General features: G+C 37.2%; 1 protein-coding gene across 7 annotated transcripts in view; it reads right to left on the bottom strand.

Annotated features, from left to right (window-relative positions):
- The window catches only part of LOC120524878 (erythroid membrane-associated protein-like), a 111,295-nt gene that overhangs the window by 11,121 nt on the left and 78,476 nt on the right, over window positions 1-21,698 (bottom strand). For 4 of the 7 annotated variants that reach the window (XM_039746751.1, XM_039746716.1, XM_039746776.1 and 1 more), the window contains 3 exons: window positions 19,770-19,811; window positions 10,855-10,893; window positions 9,364-9,414 (listed from right to left, as the gene is read on the bottom strand). In XM_039746751.1, coding sequence (XP_039602685.1) covers window positions 9,364-9,414; window positions 10,855-10,893; window positions 19,770-19,811 — 132 coding nt within the window. The remainder of the gene's footprint in view (window positions 1-9,363; window positions 9,415-10,854; window positions 10,894-19,769; window positions 19,812-21,698) is intronic. The other 3 variants (XM_039746724.1, XM_039746823.1, XM_039746790.1) reach the window with 1 other exon arrangement.

The following is a 21,698-nucleotide window of genomic DNA, read 5'->3' as shown; positions in this document are numbered from 1 at the left end:
AACCCTCCCTTTTTCGCTCGCTCGCTCTCTCTTTTGTGTGTGCATCACAGTTTCGCAAGCCTGGAGCACCTGTGTGTGCCTCTCTCTAGCGCACTCCTGTGTGTGTGCCTCTCTCTAGCGCGCTCCTGTGTGGGGGTGTGCCTTTCTCTAGTGCGCGGCTGTGTGTGCCACTCTCTCGCGCCTGTGTGTGTGTGTGCGCCTCTCTCTCGTGCGCGCCTGTGTGTGTGTCTCTCTCGCGTGCCTGTGTGTGTGTGTCACTCTCTCTCGCTCGCTGCACAGGAAATGCACAGGGAGAGAATGAACATGTACAAACCGAAAGGGAAACTGGCTTGTTTGTATACCGAGTGTGTGGTCGTGAACCGAGGCAAAAGTTTGGCGAACTTTTTGGTCGTAAACCAATTTGTACGTGTACCGAGACATTCGTGAACCGAGGATCCACTGTACTGCAAAGCCTTAAATGGCCAACACCCTGTTTACTTATCTGAACTTGTCACTATCTACACACCACAGCAGGTATTAACATCTCAAGATGAGAATCTATTAAGAATTCCAAGGATTAGCAAAATAAGAGTAGGATATTGAGGTTTTAGTTTACAGGAGTGATCTGCCTTCATATACAGTATAAGAGATGCCCTTTTGGTCCCAAGTTTTAAATCCAAACTGGGTACTGCATACCCTGATTCAAGCTGCTGATTAGCTGTGCATATGCATATCTGTTTGCTAATCATCCGTATAAAAATACAAGCATTACATTTTTATGCACTATTACTAACCCCTCTCTATTCTGTTTCTCTTCTTGGTATCCTGCTGTGGCACTTGTTGCCACTGGTCTACTGTAGGACAAAGTGGCCATTGCCCATCCTGCTAGGCTTTAGTGACACACCAGGCCTGTTAAGGCAGCAGATTTAGAAGACATCCAGTTGCACCTTTCTTCACTTGCATTCCAAACTAAGTGTCTGAGCTACAGCTTGTACCAGAATCTGCCTGTATTTCATCTGATAACAAAGGTGTAAATCAGAGTTGAGCTGAATTTTTTCAAGAGGCCCCTCAGCAAACTCTTTCGGGCCAGAAGGTATAAAATGGGCTCAACCAAGAACAAAGACCAATAACTCAAGGAATGGCAACAGGGATGGACAGAATAACAATTCTACTGTATGAGAAGACTCTTATTTTGTAACTGGAAGTGACTTTAATCCAATCATAAAAGGTTACGATTCGTTCTTAAAAACTAGCTGACCCATTCTTGGGATACACACTATCAGATTCTCTGGGGAAATCTGAGGGAACTCAGGCGATTCTCTGGATTTCCTCTGCACCGCGGTTACTCCTGAGTACATTCTCCAAAATGACTAAAATCTCTGAAACTGCTCTCTGAAACTGAAAAGTAGATGAACAACTCTCTCTCTTTGGTGAGCTGAAATCAATAATCTTTTTCGCTTTGCGGACCTGGAAAACTGAGATCTAGTCTGCCAAGCCAAAGCTGTATTTCATTAGTCTGAAAAACCTAAGAAGTAACCATTAATTCAAGAAGGCAATTACAGCATCTAAACCGTTGTGCTAGAAAGAGTAATGCTTTTCCCCAAGACATTGTAGATAACACAGCAAAGGGCCAAACAACAGAAAGCAAACTGACAGAGCAGCATCACAGAATACCACAAACAAAGGATCATATAACAAAGAGAAAAATGCAATGCAAGAAGAATCCTCCACTTGAACCCAAAGCAGCAGAAAAGCAGCAATTCCACATAACATCAGTCATCACCAGGACACCCCTGTGAATAAAGGACCGCGTGAGAGGACCTATTTGGAACAATTTCTCCCCGGGAACACAAGACTGTAACCCCCCTAGATTGCATCAGGACCGTGGGCTTGGAAGCTCAACCCTATTGGGACCCGTGGTCAGCTCCAGGGGGCGCTTGGATGATTCCAGAGCCCTGGGCTGCAGCACTTCTGCCACACCCGAGAGTGCTTCCAGAACAGGACAGATTAGCACCTGGAGCACTTCCGGGTGCAATATAAATGAGGCTGCCTCACTCCATTCAGGGAGCCAGAGTTGGGAGGTAGAGGAAAGAGCTTGCTGGAGAGGGGTGGAGGCAGCACATGAAAAGAAAGACAGAGAAATAAAGAGAGAAACAAAAGAAAGGACAAAGCCTTATATTGGGAAGGGCTGTGTGTTGTGTGCTGTGTGTGCAGGAAAGAAAATAAAAATATCTGTGTGCTTAGGACCTGTGTCACTGTGCCTGTCTGTGTTGGGGCTGATTTTCTACTATATATGCAGTTATCATATTTCTATAATCTTTGTGCTTACTAATAAATTGTATAATTCTGTTACTTAAAACAAGTATGCTTTAGTTACCTTGATATGCAAGGTCTAACAACTGGTGACCTGCCTCCTACAACAGAGGAAGTTAAGTAATAAAGTAGGAGCCTCACCGAAGTATTTAATTAAAAACATTGCTTAAGGCAAAATTCATCATTAATTGATTGAGTCCTCCTATACTATGTTATTATTATGACTGTACTCGAGTGGAAAAATTAAAAGGTGTTTTCATATTCCACCTCAGAAGTACTGGGAGCCTTGGAATCAATGAATTGAAAGATTCTGTTTTGTAATTAAAGGGCCAAGCACAGACTATGGAAACGGCGAGCATCCAGTTGGCTGATCCTCCTGACTGAGTTGTTATTTCCCACTCTTCTTTTGTCAGCTGCCCACAGTTCAATAATTAATTAATATATAGATATTGCTTGGCTTCATATATGTTAATCAGTTTCAGACTACTTTATTTTCCCCTCTGGTTACCAAATCAGTGTTTTTATGTTTTCATTAGGTATTTAGTAATTTGTAAAGGTTGAATTTGCATTTTTACTAAGAACATTTCAAAACACTATGGATCTTCACTCAGTGAAGAGTACTATTAAAAAATAAACTGAATTGAATTTAATGCTGTCAAGTACAAGTTGGCCTTCTAAAGAGTGGGCTTCTAATAGTTGAGAAGTACAGGGAATTGCCAAATAAATTAATTGTTTAAGAATGATTCTGTAATGCAGTAATTTGGTTTTAGTCACCTTCATAATACTCGCCTTCAGCTGCAATACAATTGTCCCAGTGCTTCTCCCATTCCTGAAAACATTTCCTGTGTTCATCTTTTGTTACCACATCTCTGGCAGTTTTTCCCGTACTTTCCTGGGAAATGCAGTTTTATGTGTACCCCTGCTCTGGACAGTTTTTTCCCTCATGCTTTCCTGTAGACACCTCAGCAGTTCAATGTAATGTCACTCATTAACAGTCTGTTCACAGAGAAGAAATTCTTTATGAACAAGTCCATTAATGTCAAAAAATGTGATCATCATTATCTCTTAAAAATCTGCCCATGTAACTTGGAGGAAAAAAAAAACTCTGAAGTCGCATGGTGGCATATTTAGTAACTACACCTTCCTCTTGTACTATTAACTGATTCTGGGAATTTCTGTGTCTCTCGTCATGCATTTCCATAAGCATTCCCATGTCTAATATAGTTTTGGCACGTCTAAAGTATTTAAGGCTGTACTTTACAAAATGACCACTTGTCTGTACTTATCATCATTAAGTACTGTGGAAACAGGAAATTGAAATACACAGTTTCTACAGCAATGTACAGTATACAGCACCAAACCACCTTGACAACAGGGACATTTACAGCATGTGATCTTGTTGTTTCTTGGTTTTAGCTCATCATTCAAAGTCATCACCCTATATTAATAGTGAGCCTTAGAACCTTAAGAATGAACACATCCAATAGTCTCACTTTGAGCACTAGAAAACTCCAACAGCTATGTACTCAGACCATTACTATTTTTCCATTTTATGCACAATTGTTTTGCCAGTAATGATGTAAACTCTGTCATGACATTTTCTGAATGCACAAATATGAACTTTCTTATTACCAGTATAAATGAGAGAGCCTATAAGTTTAACTTTTCACTGAATTGTACAATAGCAATGATCTGTCCCTCAGGTTTAGCATTGTTGGCATCAGGATACTTGCAGGGGAGCATGCACCTATTGATATCCATGTTGCTGTGGAAAGAGTTAGTAGCTTTAAGTTCTCAGTGGTCCCCCATCAACATGTTGAAACTACACAACAGTGTCTTAACAATCTATAAAGACTGGCAAAAGTCATTCTACCACCCTGGTCTCTCACTACCTTCTACATATGCACAGTAGAGAGCAGAACAGACTCTATATCATGCTCTAGTATAGCATATTTAAGATGCTACATACTGTCCCTCTGAGGAAAGCATAAAGTAAAAAAAGAGAAACGATGCACATATTATGTTAACTCAGCTACAGCCTCACAGCATTTCTGACTGTTCATTAGAAAGCAAACTTTAAAAAAAATACAATGTAAAGCACATGCAACTATAATCTCACTGTGTAAACCCCAGATCTGATTTTTGAATAGGTCAGCTTTCAATGTAAACCTGGACATTCAGGAATTCTAATGGGAAAACTAAGACAGTTTACCATTTCCTAACAACCTGGGCCTAGGAACCCAGACGTGAACCAGTGGATGTTATGTATTAAAATAAATGTAATAATGATTGGTAGCATTCCCAGGCAGCAGGGGACGCCGCAGTGGGGTTAAGAGATATCTTTGGACAAGTGATCACAGACTTCTGGCCTAAGTGTATATCACTGAATGTCTGCCATCATCAGCCTCAAATTACCTAACATAATACTGGACAGTCTGCGGGTATTAAATACTTCTCCTCTGTTTCAAGTGATAATTTCTTTAACTAGCAGTGCTACTATTGCAATATGAATTTGCCAGTAGAAATTAAATAGCATTCCAAGTTTATTCCACATTGCTACATTAAATTATATCCTGTTCTTTATTGTTAGAAACTAAACAAAATTTGCAGTTTTATATGTAAATATTATTTTAAAATTACCTTCTACTAGATTTCTAAACATTTGCTGCCGAGGCATTAACACCACAAACACAAAAAAATTAAATGTGTTTTAGAAATTGTATTAAATAAATTCAATACAGTGTAAGTAAATGGGCGTAGAAAATTTTTATACATTTATTTGTATGCCACAGGAAGAAACTACACTGCAACATCACAAAGATGTCTTTACAGTTCTGAGCTAGGTGAAGTATAAAGTAAATCATAAAACCATTTCAATTAAACTGTTATTTTTGCATAATCAAATCTAAAAGAGTTTTACATGAAGCCTCTGTTTTAGCACTTATGCAAAAAGAAAGAAATTAGTCAAATTTTGCAACTACAGTATTATAATTAACATTTTTTTCCCCATCACAGTCATTATAGAATTTATGGCTGGGTATATTAGAAATAATATCCTTTAAAGAAGAATGTGTTAAACGTGACTATTCATTATTATTATTTTTATTGTTCCTTTAAAGAGCAATTTAAGAGGCTGCCAGCCCTCAATTAGTTAATTAAACCTTCATCTGCACTTCTAGTAAAGAGCCCTGTATTTTCTTCTCTGTGTCTGCACAGGAATGAGAAAATTAACAAATTAAGACATTCTATACAGTATTTGCTCAGTTTTTATAGTATGCAGTTTTGTCTGCTTTTCATTTTGTAATTTTTTTTTTAAAGTAATTGTAGCACTTTCAAAATGTACATTTGGAATGCTTTGGTTTATTTAATTGAAACTGTTGCTTTTGTAAAATGAAGTTTCCAATAAACAAAAAGTTTTGAACATTATAATGTATTGAGCATATTCCATTGTTGCTAGTAATTAGTGCTTTGCTGTCTGCAAAAATAACTTTTTGTTATTTATGTACAATACGCATATTGTAGCTTGTTATAAAATGAACCATATTATTTAAAAAATGAATGCAGAAAAAGACAGAATTTTAATAGAAAAGGGCATATAAGGTGTTTCTAACAACATCTGTAACATTCTAGCAGACTGAAAAAGACAAATTAGACACTTATATCTATACTAATAAAAGGCAAAGCCCTCACTGACTGACTCACTCACTCACTCACTCATCACTAATTCTCCAACTTCCCGTGTAGGTGGAAGGCTGAAATTTGGCAGGCTCACTCCTTACAGCTTACTTCCAAAAGTTAGGAAGGTTTCATTTCGAAATTCTATGCGTAACGGTCATAACTGGAACCTACTTTCGTATACTGTATACGGCCATAGCGGGCAGCTCGGTCGCCGTGTAAGGCGGAGTTGCGTGTTGCGTCTTGCATCATCACGCCTCCCACGTAATTGAGTGCCTGCCCCTATAAGGCCGTCCCTCAGCGGCAATCAAACAGAAACACTCTGCCACTAAATATTCAGACGAAGATGAGATGGTCAGGGTGGTGTTTGACACAAACTCAGCGAAACTGCGAGAGAAACTTTTAAGTGCCAGGTCTTAGCTAACATTAAATAAAGCCGTGGACATTGCGAGATCGCACGATATAGCACAGGCACAGCTCAGAAGCTTTGATGCATGTACTCCGAGCGGCTCACGTGAACTGACTATGAACGCAATACGCAGAGAACAAGCAAGACCTCTAAAGAGGGCGGAGACTTTTGATCATGTGAACGTGTCTGCAAAAAGTTGCATCTCCTGCTCCGCAAAAGTCGAGCAGCCGGCCACATTGCTGTGCCGGCTTTTGAGACGCTGACTGCGCTTCTGCCTTAAGTCAAAGTGAGCACTTTTAATTTTTTTCCTCCTTCCCCTGAGCTATAGCCCAGACAACTGCAAACACGGGATCCCTTTTCTAGACCGCGACAAACTAATATTAAGGCGCTTTGCACTTTCTTTTGCACGTATACGATTATGAGGTCGTCAGGTCGGATTATGAAGACACGCACAGGAGTGGAGGACCGACAGTGCCATCCCGGCCAGTTAATGGCAGGGCCGTCTCTCCAGTCTACACGAGACCCGCCGTGATGCTTCCCAAAAGGGGCTCATATCGTCAGCAAAGACGTCTCTCTACACTATATAGAACAAAAAGGCAAGTTTCCTTTCTTTACACCTTTTTTTCCTTTTATCCCAAACCAAAGCCTTTTTCTCTTAACACGGCAGAGGACACAAAACTAGTTTTCTTTAATTGCTCCTAATGCTGGTAAGGCACATTGCCAGAGGCAGAAATTTGGACGTTCACATAGAAAATGTAATTTTTATACCACAGCCGTCGTGTAGCGCCTTTCAAAAGGGATCTACTACCGAGAGATGATCCATATACATTTTAGCTGCTGTTAGTACTACTTACCTGTTGTGTTATACCGTCTTTAAAATGTAGTTTACCCGAAACCACTCCAGTAGTGCTCAATGTATCTTTACTTCTTAAAACGTTAATGTTTTACTGTTTAATAACTTATAGACTACATTTTATTTTTTTTCCCTTGCACTCAGTGACCAAAGCCAATGGGTAATCAGCTATATATACATATACACACACACACACACCAATCTACATTATATATACACACATACATACATACACACCACATATATATATAAATATAATGTGTGTGTGTGTGTATATATATATATATATATATATATATATATATATATATATGTAGATAGATATATATATATGTATATGTGTATATATGTATGTATATAGATATATGTAGATATGTGTATAGATATATGTAGATATATATGTAGATTCAAACCGATTATGACTGCAGCAATCCAAGCTGTGATAAAACACTAAAAAGGAGGTGTGTCAGACGTCGTGGTACATTTTCTGATGCAGCTAGATGAAAGCAACTTTGTGACGCTGCCGCCAAATAATCGCAGAAAAATCCACAAGTTAATAGAGACGCTGCCACTAAATACTCGCATAGCGATTTGGGTAGTGAACACTTCGATGAATGAAACCTGTTATCTTTACAACGGTTGACAAACACGGAATGTAACTTGAACACAACACGTCCTCCAAATACGAACCTGATTGAAAGAAATAATGATAATCAAATCCTTGATGACAGCAACGCTCATAACAGTGACAAAACAATTACTTTGACAATCATGTTACGTTATTTTTAAAATGTTACCTTTTCTTTTTCATAACTTCTTTAACGCACGACTTCTCCGCTGCGAAGCGCGGGTGTTTTGCTAGTTAGTAATAAAAACCATATGTGTTTTTAACTGATTGGTTGATTCTGTTCTATCTCAATTAAGACAAAACATAACTTTTATGTAAGGCCCGAGAAAAAGAGACTTGGTCAAAAGTTCATGCCAAAGCTGTAAACAGAAAGACAATACAGGTCAATTGTGGACCCTTGCTGCTAACCACAAATTAAAGTGTCTAAATAACCAGAAAAACACCTAAATAAAATGAAAAGCATGTAAGGTTCTTTAAATTCAATATTGCAGCAAATAACACACCAAAACGACACAATAATAATGGGAAAAATATTCAATATTTAAATGGAGAGGTGTATAAATAAAATAATGTAAAAATGAATTCTTAGTTGTAGAAATTCCCAAATTCATAGAAACATCAATCAAAAGGGTCAGATAAAACAAATAAAAAAGCAAAAACATTCAATCATGACAAATTATAGGATAAAGAAGTATAAAATACTATCAATGAGTAGGTATGAACTGCAAGAATTTGGTAGTTTACTTTTTTCTGTACTGAAGAGAATGCTGACTTCTATTGTTTTATTATTTGCTTCTTTCAGACTGACCTATTTAATATTTGCATTTAAACATGGAAAAATGCATATTTTCATTTTAGTTTAGTTTCCTTTATGGTGATGGGGAGTGGGAATGGGGGTTTAGAGACATTTTAAAATCACTGAAATCACAGGGTTCACGTCCTGGATTCTCCCTGCATGGAGTTTGCATATTCTCCCCATGTCTGTGTGGGTTTCCACCAGATGCTCCGCTTTCCCTCCACAGTCCAAAGACATGCAGATTAGGTGAACTAAAGATCCTAAATTGTCCCTAGTGTGTGGATGGTGTGTGTGTGTTCGTCCTGCAATAGACTGGCACCCTGTCCAGGGTTTGTTCCTGCCTTATGCCATATGATAGCTGGGATAGGCTCCAGGGTGTTTTTTGCTAGGGTCAGGGCCACCCATGTGTGTGAAATCATAACAGCTATCTTATTTAACACTGACACACAAACTCCATAATTTCTCTCGAACACCACACCCACATACAACAAAATTATTTAGAAACTGAATTAATATAATCCAAGCCAGCATAAGTGAATAGCCATAGAAAAATCTTATAAATTTATGTTTGTGCCACAGGCAGGAAGGACAACATAACATATCTACCAGAAACTAAAAGTATCTCTACAATTCTGAAGTAGGTGAAAGTAAAAAGTAAATTATAAAATCTGTTCAATCACATTTATAAGATTTGTTTATGAAATACGTACCTCTTTTAGCATTTCTGCAGGGAGCAAACAATTTCGATAATCTAAATATTTCTGTTGGAAAGAAATCATATGTAAACTGAGATTAAGGTGTAAGGTGTTACAAGAAAGTACTCAGAATAATATTGAAATGAAAATGATTTGAATATGTATCTGTTAGCACACAATGATATTAAATCAATCAGTACTTAGTGCACTTCATGGACAGTGGAAAGTGTTAACAGAGGAGGCAACCTTGGGGATGGAGTGTCACAGAGATTATAGCAGATCATCACACACAGCAGTATTTGGCAATTTTATTAAGATGATTCAAAGGCAGTTCATTTAAAATTGATATAAAATTAGTACAAATTAAGATTGCCTCATCATAAAGTGGATTGGAATAAATGTCTACCAACAAGAAACAATGAACGTTATCGATTGTTTTTACTTACTCAAATTTGGCATATACAATCATTCTACCTATGTCATCTTCTAAACAAAACTGACTTACCACACCTTAGAGGAAAAACTGTACTTCATTCTGTTTTGTAGTGGCTTGGCTATATGACATATTTTGTGCCCCTCCTCCCGCTTCCTCAGCAATTTTCTTATAATGTATGTAAACATGCAAAAAGCATAACACTGAGTGTTGATTGGTATTGCAGATTTCCAATGTAGATGTACAATAGCCTGGATTTTGAAAAATGTCATTGCTTTCATAAAAAAATATCATGGCATCAGCATATTTGAAACTGTCCATTAAGTCAGCTCAACCAGCTTGGAGCTCGAAAGTGGAGCCTCCGGGTTGCATAGATACCCGACTCTCAATTGTAGTGTGCTTATCCAACAAGCTAGCTGATCTGGCGGCTTCCCTTCAGCCACAGCACAGTTATGCTGCCTGATGGGAAGTGTAGTCCCTTCGTTTGCACAGCTATTAGGTTACAGATGAGATAAAAATGTAAGGAGGAAAAAACATTTTATATATACTAAACAGAATTCTTCCTTGCTCAATGGTGCAGATATTAACTGCTTGATTAATGGCAAAGATCTGAGATTATTTTTGTGAAGAAAAAGAAATTCAATTTTCCTCAAATGGGAAGTTCAGAGTGACTTTATTTTATCATTACCATGCAGGTAGTGCAGTAAGGAGATTGTGGGTTTGCCATCCAGGTCCTCCCAGTGTGGCGAGTGCTTTGAGTAGAGAGAAAAGCACTATATCAAGGATTAATTAACTATTATTCCAAGAGTGGGAAATTAGCAAAATAAAAGTATCCTATACTGTATTTTCTCAATTTGTCTAGTTTAAAATTTGGTCTGGTTTTCATTTTTTTTTCTTTTTTATTAAAAGACACTGTAGCACTTTTGATATGTATTTCTTAAATAATATCATACTCATACATCTGATGACTATGTCTTTCCCAGATAGTACTGCATTCACTTGGTGCAACTTACTTCGTTCAAATTGCCCCTTTTTTCAATAAACAAAAATATTGAATTTTTTGAAGAACTTACTTTTAGCACAGATGCAGTACATAAGCAGTAAGACTACTACTAGAAAGGAGACAAAAATAAACAGATATTAGAAAAATGAATGAAAATACACAGAATATTAGGGATCAGCATTTTAATGATCTAAAGAATTTTGAAGAAATGCTCCGCCCAAAACAGATATTTTTAATATATAACTTACCTCATGTTCTTTGTATGGATGAGGGAGAGGGTGAGAAAATTTTTTAATCTCATGTGCAAAACACATGCATTTTTTCTAAAATATTATTAAATAATTAATTCTGGAATATCCTAAATCTTTACCTCTGTTGGGAAAGAAAAATAATGGAAGTGGCACAGGCTTCAAGAAACCCTCTGGGTTCTCTCTGGTCTTTCTCATAGGACTCATGCCCAGGCAGGCCGCACTCAATCTTAAAAGGCAGGCCTTCTGGTATGCAATGACAAAAATTGGCTACATCTTTAATAGTTCAATGAGCTTCAGAAAGTGTATATATATTAATAAATCTAAAGAAAAAGGAGGTGAAGTGCAAAACATCCATGGCATGAAAAATGAACAAAAACAAGGAAAAAAAAAGGTTTGCCTAAAATGTAACTGAAATCAATTAAAGACAGTCCATAATACAAAAGGCAATCCACAAAATCAAAAAATCTAAATTTTATATTCTAACAATGATGTGAATTCCAAAATTCTAACACAATGCCACTTTGAAGAGCTTTGACCCTCATCCAGGATATACAGGCTGAAGGCAGTCCTACCTCATTTTTCTTGGACATTTTCAAAGCCTGCATTTCTGAAAGGAAATAAAACTGCTATCCTGAGGCATATGCCATCTCCAGAGAAGGTACTGCTAGAAGTATCTTATAGGACTTAAATTATGTCTCTGACCGAGGTCACTGCAACTGGGAAACACTACCAGGGTACTGGATTGAATGCACTATTCAAAAGTTAAAACTTAGATCAAGAGGAGTAATTTGAATTCTGCCCTGGCCATTTAATCAAAGAAACAACTTTAGTTTTTAAATAAATATTCAGGAGGTTATGAGGGTTTATTGTCTGAAAGTGTTTGTGGATTTGGAGAAAGCATAATAATAATAATAATAATAATAATAATAATTTTATATAATGGTGACTTTCTAGAGTCTCAACAACAACTACAACATTTATTTATATAGCACATTTTCATACAAACAATGCAGCTCAAAGTGCTTTACAAGATTAAATAAAAAGGAAGTTAATATAAAACAAACAAATAAGATTAGACAATAATATTATACACTATGTAACAAAGAAAAATATAAAGTTGGACGGCCAGGAAGACAGAAAAAAAAAACAAAAAACAAACTTCAGATTACAAAAAAAAACAGATTACAATATAAAGCCATAAAACTATACATTCAAATAAATAAATAAAAGCATCTATGAAAGAATACATGAAAACAATAAGTAATCAGAACAATTTAGAATGATAAAATCTATGGCACTGAGGAGGCAGTTCTGAAATGGTGCCTGGATATCACCAGGGGAGCAGTTCCAGAGCCAAGGAGCAGTACAATTGTCTGACTTTCCACTGAAGACAGGAGAACTGAAGGGAGAACAAGAACGCCAAAAGTAGAAGAGTACAGTAAGCAGACTGGTGTATTATCTATAAAAAGGTATTTTAAAGAAGTGGGAGCAGATTATTGAGTGCTTTGCTGTAGACTTAAAGTCTACACAGTACTTGAATGGAAGCCTTTTATTTTTTAATAGAAGAGGTTTGGTGTGACTGTGAGCCTTAGTCTGACTCAACAAGTGTGCGACAGAATTTTGTACTGCAGCCTGTTTACAAGTTTATTCAGGATACAAGACAATAATTTGTCCTTTATGTGATCAATATATAAATTAGCCCAGCGTTTCTCAACCTTTAAGTATTTGCGACCCGAGTTTTCATAACAGTTTTAATCGCACCCCCCCTAAAGTTTTTTTGAAAGGAGCCCACTAATACCAATTTGTTCTTTTTTAAGTAATGATATATCATAGATGCATATTTTATTATACCTACTTAACTTTTATCGACATTTATCTAACTCTGTATTTATTTTTCTAGTATCAGAATGTATTTTAAGTTAATTTGTTTTGGTTTCAATAGACGTATTTTTCAAATTTTTGATTCTTGTTTTCTTTTCTTCATATCTTCACGCCCCCCTTTTTGTTACTTCGCATCCCCCCCGCCCCGCCCGACAGTTTGAGAACCACTGAATTAGTACCTAAGCTACAGAGTTGTAAAGCAACTGCGAGGCGCTCAGACTCACTGAGATTAATAATGGTGTTTTATTTTGGGGATCCCATGAACGCACTCAGTCTTGAATTGGCCTGCACACTCACACACAGAGATACATAATGGCAGTTCAATCAAAATAAAAAAGAATGTATTGAATTGTGAATCATATATTTTTGTGTGTAAGCTATCAGCTAGTGAATATATATTACTGGTTTGTGTGCGTATACAATACTGGTTTCATTCATATGAAGTAGTGGTTAATGTCCGTATATTATCGGTTTGTATATGCATACCATTGGTTTGCATGTGAACTATGTTGATTTGCACGTGTATATCATTGGTCCAAATATGTTTGTTATTGGTTTGTGAATGAACTGCATTGGTTTATGCTTGCATGTTCATTTGTCTATGAACTGTATTTACTTGCATGCAATCAGATATTTATAAACCAATAGTGTTCATATGTAAAGCAATAGCTTACGCACAAAAATAGATGATTTATGGGTTGTTTGGCCCCTCATACGGTATCTTAATCCAAATGAATTGATACAGTGGTGACAGTGGTAACAGCACAAAAGACACAAGACGATTGCAATCCTGCCAGTTTCTTATGGCTCACTTTTAAATCTAGTGCTTCTTCTTGTTTTTCCCAGAAACCCTGAGGCAAAAGCCAAAGCTGCCCAATGGCAAAATACTCATGGGTTTGTTGGTAATTTCAGTAAATCTTAAGCAGCACTGCTATAGTAGGGCAGTGAGGGACAAACTGTTGAAATGTTATGAAGGTGATAAAACACAGTATGTGATATAGCATTAATGTGAGATTGAATAGACAGACAGCTGTCAAAAACAACACCAAGGTTCTTGCCTTGAGGCTAAGGAATAGAGATGTCACAGACACAGATGTTAACATTTACAGATTTTGAAAGGATATCTTTAGAGTAAACCCAGCCACAGGGGATGAATAAACCAGTGTTTTTTCATGCCGGTCCCAAGCCTGGATAAATGGGAAGGGTTACGTCTGGAAGGGCATCTGGTGTAAAATTTTGCCAAATCAATATGCAGACAACAATATAAATTTTCATTCTGGATCAGTCGATCCCCGGGTTAACAACAACCACCATCAGTACTGTTAGCCAACAGGGTGCTGACGGAAATTGGGCTACTGTTGGAAAGAAGAAGAAGAAGGAGAAGAAGAGAGGGGAGACGTGTCCAGAGGAAGGAGGAGAGGAGGAAGGTAAAGAGAGTGGAACTGAGGATAGGAACTTTGAATGGGGGCAGTATGACTGGTAAGGGGAGAGAGTTAGCCGATATGATGGAGAGAAGGAAGGCTGATATATTGTGTGTGCAAGAGACTAAATGGAAGGGGAGTAAGGCCAGGTGGATCAGAGGTGGATTCAAATTGTTCTATCATGGTGTGGATAGGAGCAGAAATGGAGTAGGGGTTATTCTGAAGGAACAGTATGTGTGATTATGAATGTTGTTAGTGCATATGCCCCGCAAGTTGGGTGTGCAATGGATGTGAAAGAAGATTTTTGGAGTGAGTTGGATGAAGTGATGAACAGTGTACCCAAGGGACACTGATTTGAGCGGATTTTATTGGACATGTTGGTGAAAGGAACAGAAGAGACGAGGAAGTGATGGGTAGGTATGGTGTCAAGGAGAGGAATGAAGAAGGTCAGAAGAAAGTGGATTTTGACAAAAGGATGGACATGGTGGAGGTGAATACGTAAGAAGAGGGAGGAACATAGGGTTACATTCAAGAGTGGAGGAAGATGCACACAGGTAGATTACATCCTATGCAGAAGAGTCAATCTGAAGGAGATTGAAGACTGCAAAGTGGTGGCAGGGGAAAGTGTAGTTAAGCAGCATAGGAAGAGAGTGAGGGCAGAACCAAGGATCAAATGCTGGAAGTTGAAAAAGGAAGACTGCAAGGTTGAGTTTAGGGAGGAGGTGAGACAGGCACTGAGTGGCAGAGAAGAGTTAATAGACAGGTGGGCAACTACAGCAGATGTAGCAAGGGTGACAACAAGAAGGGTGCTTGGCATGACATCTGGACAGAGGAAGGAGGAAAATGAAACCTGGTGGTGGAATGGGGAAGTACAGGAGAGTATACAGAGGAAGAGGATAGCAAAGAAGAAGCGTGATAGTCGGAGAGATGCAGAAAGTAGACAAGAGTACAAGGAGATAAGGCGCAAGGTGAAACGAGAGGTGGCGAAGGCTAAAGAAAAGGAGTATAATGAGTTGTATGAGAGGTTGGACACTAAGAAGGGAGAAAAGGACCTGTATCGATTGACTAGACAGAGGGACCAAGCTGGGAAAGATGTGCAGCAGGTTAGTGTGATAAAGGATAAAGATGTTAATGTACTCACAAGCGAGGAGATTGTGTTGAGCAGATGGAAACAGTACTTTGAGAGGCTAATGAGTGAAGAGAATGAGAGAGAGAGATAAGGTTGGATGATGTGGAGATAGTGAATCAGGAAGTGCAACAGATTAGCAAGGGGGAAGTAAGGACAGCTATGAAGAGGATGAAAAATGGAAAGGCCGTTGGTCCAGATGACATAACTATGGAAGCATGGAGGTGTTTAGGAGACATTGCAGTGGAGTTTTTAACCAGATTGTTTAGTGGAATCTTGAAAAGTGAGATGATTCCTGAGGAGTGGAGAAGAAGTGTACTGGTGCCGATTTTTAAGAAAAAGGGGGATGTGCAGGATGGTAGTAACTACAGGGGGATAAAATTGATGAGCCACAGCATGAAGTTATGGAGAGAGTAGTTGAAGCTAGGTTAAGAAGTGAGGTGATGATCAGTGAGCAGTTGTATGGTTTCATGCCAAGAAAGAGCACCACAGATGCGATGTTTGCTCCGAGAATGCTGATGAAGAAGTATAGAGAAGACCAAAAAGAGTTACACTGCATCTTTGTGGACTTGGAGAAAGCATATGACAGGGTGCCTCAAGAGGAGCTGTGGTATTGTATGAGGAAGTCAGGAGTGGCAGAGAAGTACGTAAGAGTTGTACAGGATATGTATGAGAGAAGTGTGATAGTGGTAAGATCTGTGGTAGGAGTGACGAATTCATTCAAGATGGAGATGGGATTACATCCGGGATCGGCTCTGAGCCCTTTTTTATTTGCAATGGTAATGGACAGGTTGACAGACGAGATTAGACAGGAGTCCACATGGACTATGATGTTCGCTGATTACACTGTGATCTGTAGCGATAATAGGGAGAAGGTTAAGGAGACCCTGGAAAGGTGGAGATATGCTCTGGAGAGGAGAGGAATGAAGGTCAGTAGGAGCAAGATAGAACATGTGTGTAAATGAGAGGGAGGTCACTGGAATGGTGAGGATGCAAGGAGTAGAGTTGGCGAAGAGTGTCAAGAGTAATTTGTGACAGACGGGTATCAGCAAGAGTGAAAGGGAAGGTCTACAGAACAGTAGTGAGACCAGCTATGTTATATGGGTTGGAGATGGTGGCAATGACCAGAAAGCAGGAGACAGAGCTGGAGGTAACAGAGATACAGATGGTAAGATATGCCCTGGGTGTGACGAGGATGGATAGGATTAGAAATGAATACATTAGAGGGAGAGCTCAGGTTGGACAGGTTGTAGACAAAGTCAGAGAGGCGAGATTGCGTTGGTTTGGACATGTGCAGAGGAGAGATGGTGAGTATATGGGGAGAAGGATGTTAAGGATAGAGCTGCCAGGAAAAAGGAAAAGAGGAAGGCCTAAAAGAAGGTTTATGGATGTGGTGAGAGAGGACATGCAGGTGATGGGTGTAACAGAACAAGATGCAGAGGACAGAAAGATATGGAAAAAGATGATCTGCAGTGGTAAGCCCTAATGGGAGCAGCCGAAAGAAGAAGAAGAAGTAGAAGAAGAAAGGATGCCACAAGAGGCATTTCAAACTTATCAATATTAAGCTCACCATGTACACCATGCTGTTTTTTGTAGGTGCTATAAAAATATGGGATTTCAGGACCATGTTTCTGTGTTCCTTTCAGGCTTTGTACTTCTGGAGGAACAGGTGTTTTTGCATACTTGAGAGTAACTTGAATCTGCTTAAAGTGGGCATATCTGCAATGATAGTGACTTCACCTCTCTTGGTGTAAGTGACATACTGTATACTCTGGAAGACCTAGAAATCAGAAGGTATGGTCCGTGACCAGATGATATTCTCTGTGTGTTATTAGTCAATTATTTTTGATATAACAGTGAGACTGACCAGTGTATTACTGAAGCAGTTTTATATATGTAAAGATGGCAGAGATGTGGAATCTAAGAGCTTGGAAAAGGTCCCAATTTATTTATCTAATTCTCTGTCATCCAGTAGTAGAAGGGTGTTGTACCATGTTAGCCATTATGGATGCAACAAGAAGTCAAACAAAATGACACCTTTTATCCTGCCATCAACTACAGTGTGGGAAATTTGCAGGAGCAGTTGGGTGGCAGTCTAGTCTGAGTTACAGGGCCACCATCAGGAGAAGCAGAATATGCATTGAAGAAGGTAATCAAAAACACTTTTTGATACAACCCGCATTTTCTATATGAATAAAGAGCAGCAAAAAGTATGTTAATTATTTACTTATGGGCTTTGCATAAACTACTTGTCTCTTTTGCTTTTGTACTGCTTTTAATTAATTTTATTCCAACAAATGGCTGGTTATTGGTCATCAACTTGGCAATTAACTTGAGTGTTTTTTTCTTTAAACTGTTTGAGTTGGAGTCTCAATTTATATTATTTTCAATCAGAAATTACAGTACTGTACATTTAACTAAAAATAATGCTGGAATAGGCCATGGCTCCCTGAACTGAACACTGAACACTGAACTGAAAATATTAGTTAGAAAAAAGTGAAGTAATTGTCTATAAGAAAAGAATGCATTACCCAAATGTGTTACCTGTATCTATCTTTTCATCTCTTTTAAAATTCAGCCTGGTTTTAACATCTATCCATTAAAAAGGCTTAATTTAATTGGGAATTTGAGCCTTGTAAACCAGAATGGGGAAATCTGTAGGTTTGGTATAACTCTCTTTTGCATAAAAAGTTATTACAGTCATCTCTAAAAAAAGAATGATGATTTTTATTCAATAATCGTTTGTTTTTAGAAAGTAATGGGAGATTTAATTTTTAGAGACATACAGATACAAGATAAATTAAATTTGTTGCTTCAACCACAAAAGTTCTAATGAGTTCATATGTTATCTGTGCTAGTTTAATTACTTATTAGTATCTTCAGATTTAAATTCCCCTGTTAGAGAGACAGCAATAATTAAGAGACACTGCTCTCATTTCAAGGTGCACCTCCCAGCGTGAATGAGAGCATGCATTATGGGATGTTAGTGTACACGTAAGATTCATGCGTGTTTGTTTTTCCTTGTTTCTAATTTTTCTTAAATAAATCAGTTTAAATTTCATTCTGAGCTGCTGTGTGGAACTCTGCCTCATTTCCAGTGTCCTGGCCGACACTCTAGAATGAACACTACAAGTCCTGAACTCATTACAGATACAGTCGTCCTTTGCAACATCCCCTGAAACTAAAATAGCTTTGCCTACTGCAGATGAATTCAGATGGGTATATAAACTTTATTAATAATTTTTCTTCCATTACACAGGAACATGAATTGATAAATTCATGTTTACAATTTTAATATATGTTAGATGAAAATGTTTTATTTAGATGCCAGTTCCTCATAGCAAGATTTTTTTTTTATTTAAAAATTGACAGTTGATTTGAGATATCTTGTGTTACAAATTGTGCACTGAAGAATACGAGTAGTAAATTCAGACCTCCTAAATAGAAGCTCAAAGATCATGGGGTTATTAGAGTGCCATGAAACCTGTCTACCTACAACATTATACATTTAGTTAACGCCATATATGATGCAATTAATAAAATCTTTAGAACTTCTCAGTCACTACATTTAAAATACTAATAAGCGGTATTTAATTAAATAACTTTGTCATCTTAAATCATTCTTTTAATTTTAGCCAGCTTTTATTTTGATAATTTTAAACCAAAACAAATAATTTGCACAGAAAAAAAAAAATCACACCTTAGGTTTTAATATCCTCTCTGCATTTATGTTCTGGCTGTTGCTTACTATACTGTTGCAATACTATTTCATTTATTTATATATTGGAGGGTTTAAAAATATTATTCATATGTTCATATACAATTGAAATATATTTGTATGTTGTTTGGGATTTTAAAATTTTTTTAAATGTATTATATGTAGCGAATTCTGAGCTTATAATTTGGAGGTTTACAAGTACCGAAGTTAACTGAGAATACAGCAGCTCAGTTATGATCAGATTCTGTATATTCTCCCATATAACATCAGGTAATGGAGAACAACAGATGCTGCACTGATAACGATACTTCGTAAAAAAGGAAGATTTACAGCCTTATGCTTACTTAAAGTTAAGAGTATCTGTCACACATCTAAGAACAACCTAATGTTGCACTGTAAGAATATTTTCTTAAAGAGGAAATTAAACATAAAATATAACTATCAAATTGTACACACAACTGATCCCTTGTATTTTAACAGTCTTTACATTAGGTAGACACAAACATACATTTATGGTTGAAGTAAATATAAGGAACAGCAAATAAAGGAAGAGAAAGCAGAGTTTTTTGAAATTTGCTGATGACTTACCAACTATATAACAGAAATGGTCCATCCCATTGAACATGCCAACTGTAAGAAAAAGTAATCAGCAATTATAAATCGGCAACAACATACCTTAATTATTGTGATGAATTAATAAATGACCTCCTGTAAAAAGACTTCACTGATTGACTGCATTCCATGCAGTGTTCAACTTCAGATTTCATGGTCATAACTTTCATATATTGTGCAAATGATGTTGCTACGTCTATTCTGTGAGATAAATAAGCTTTGGGAGTAAATCCAGTAGTAGCAGGAATGTGATGCAACTGACATCAACAAAAATCAATTTAGCAAACTACTACAATATTTTACGTTGATTTTTCAAGATGTGTCAGTTTTACTTAGTTATCCACTTGTGTGTATAATAGAGAGCATTAGCTCAATAAATTTTTATAAAATATTCAACTACCAAACCACAGCAATGAGAATCTAATACAGAATGAACTTCCAACTCCACAGCACAAAATCCATAAACTAACATAATATGTACTTTTATGGGTTATAGCCGAAAAACATTACATGAAAAATAATGTTGAAATCTCCTGGCAACACCAAGCCATAGGATACAGGCCCAACATGCTTCCTATACAAACCAAATACTTTTTATGTGTCAGAAGTCCAGACAAACCTCAGGTTATTTTTTTCTGGAAGAGGAAGACCTAGGAGAAGCTGCTGGAATTAATTTCTTAATAAAGTGTTGCTAATAGTTTGCAAAATGGATGAACCTTTGCACTTGTTGCATGCTCTCTTGAAGAATCCAGTTCTATATGGCTGCATTTTTTGATGATCCATAGACATACTTGCTCTAGTTATTTCATACCCCACAAAACAAAACGTCATCCCTGTGGAATTTACATTTTTCAAGCCTTACAAATAAATTGTTATCCCACAGATATTGAAAGAATTTCTTAAAATGTGAAATATGGGTTTTGAGGTCTTTCAAAAAATGAGGATATCATCAAATTATACAAGAAAACAAATTCCTTTAAATATAATTTGCAAAAGAATGAAAATCAGTGGGTGCATTTGCGAATCCATAGGGCATTATCCAGTGTTTATAATGTCCATCTGATTTGTTAAAGGTTGTCTCCCATTCATCTCCTTCACTAATTAAAACTCAATTATAAATATCATTTTGTAAAAACAGTAGATTAGGAGATAAGCAGAAGATATTTTAATTCTGATTAGTTTTAATTCTCAGTGATTGGCACATGCATGTAATCCTCCATCTATTTCATCTATAAAGAAAAAGCCCACACCTAACCTGCTATGAGGTTTTATGAAATCATTACAGATTTTCCTGGATATATTGTTCCTTGGCAATTTTCAGGTTTACATAGAGCATGTATCTTTTCCTTAGGTTGTGGTGCATCTGGCAGTAACTCACAATAGTAGTCATATTTCCACCATGGAAGTAATTATAATACTAATTTTTACTGCAGATGTTTCCTGGTATTGAATATTATACAGTAGTGTGTGTAATATATACTAAACAATGATTTTTGCAAAATTAATTCCAGTGCACAATACCCATAATTTTCCAATTAATAACTGGATTGTGCTTTTGCAACTGTGATAGAGCAAGGATTAGCTGAGATATGGGTGAATCAATGATGAAAAAGTAACAGATTCTTGATGAAACAGCCTAATAGAGTGAGTTGTGAATTCTAAAAGACCTGTACCAGTAGCATTTTCACCTTTTGAGAGAATCCTTAGTTTGTATTTCAGTGTCACATGAGGAATGCACAATTTTTCTAGTAAGGAAGTGCTAATAAAGTCTTTCGCAGCACCAGTCTATATCAAGACAGAGACATTTTGACCATTAATTATTGTTGGTATAAACAATAAATCTTTACAGCGTATTTGACCAACCCCACAAACCCTTACATAAAAAGGGCACTTAAGTTTCACTGA

The sequence above is a fragment of the Polypterus senegalus genome, chromosome 1, assembly GCF_016835505.1.
Source record: "Polypterus senegalus isolate Bchr_013 chromosome 1, ASM1683550v1, whole genome shotgun sequence".
Taxonomy (NCBI): Eukaryota; Metazoa; Chordata; class Cladistia; order Polypteriformes; family Polypteridae; genus Polypterus; species Polypterus senegalus.
Note: the sequence above shows the minus strand (reverse complement) of the source record. Positions and strands in the feature narration are given on the sequence as shown.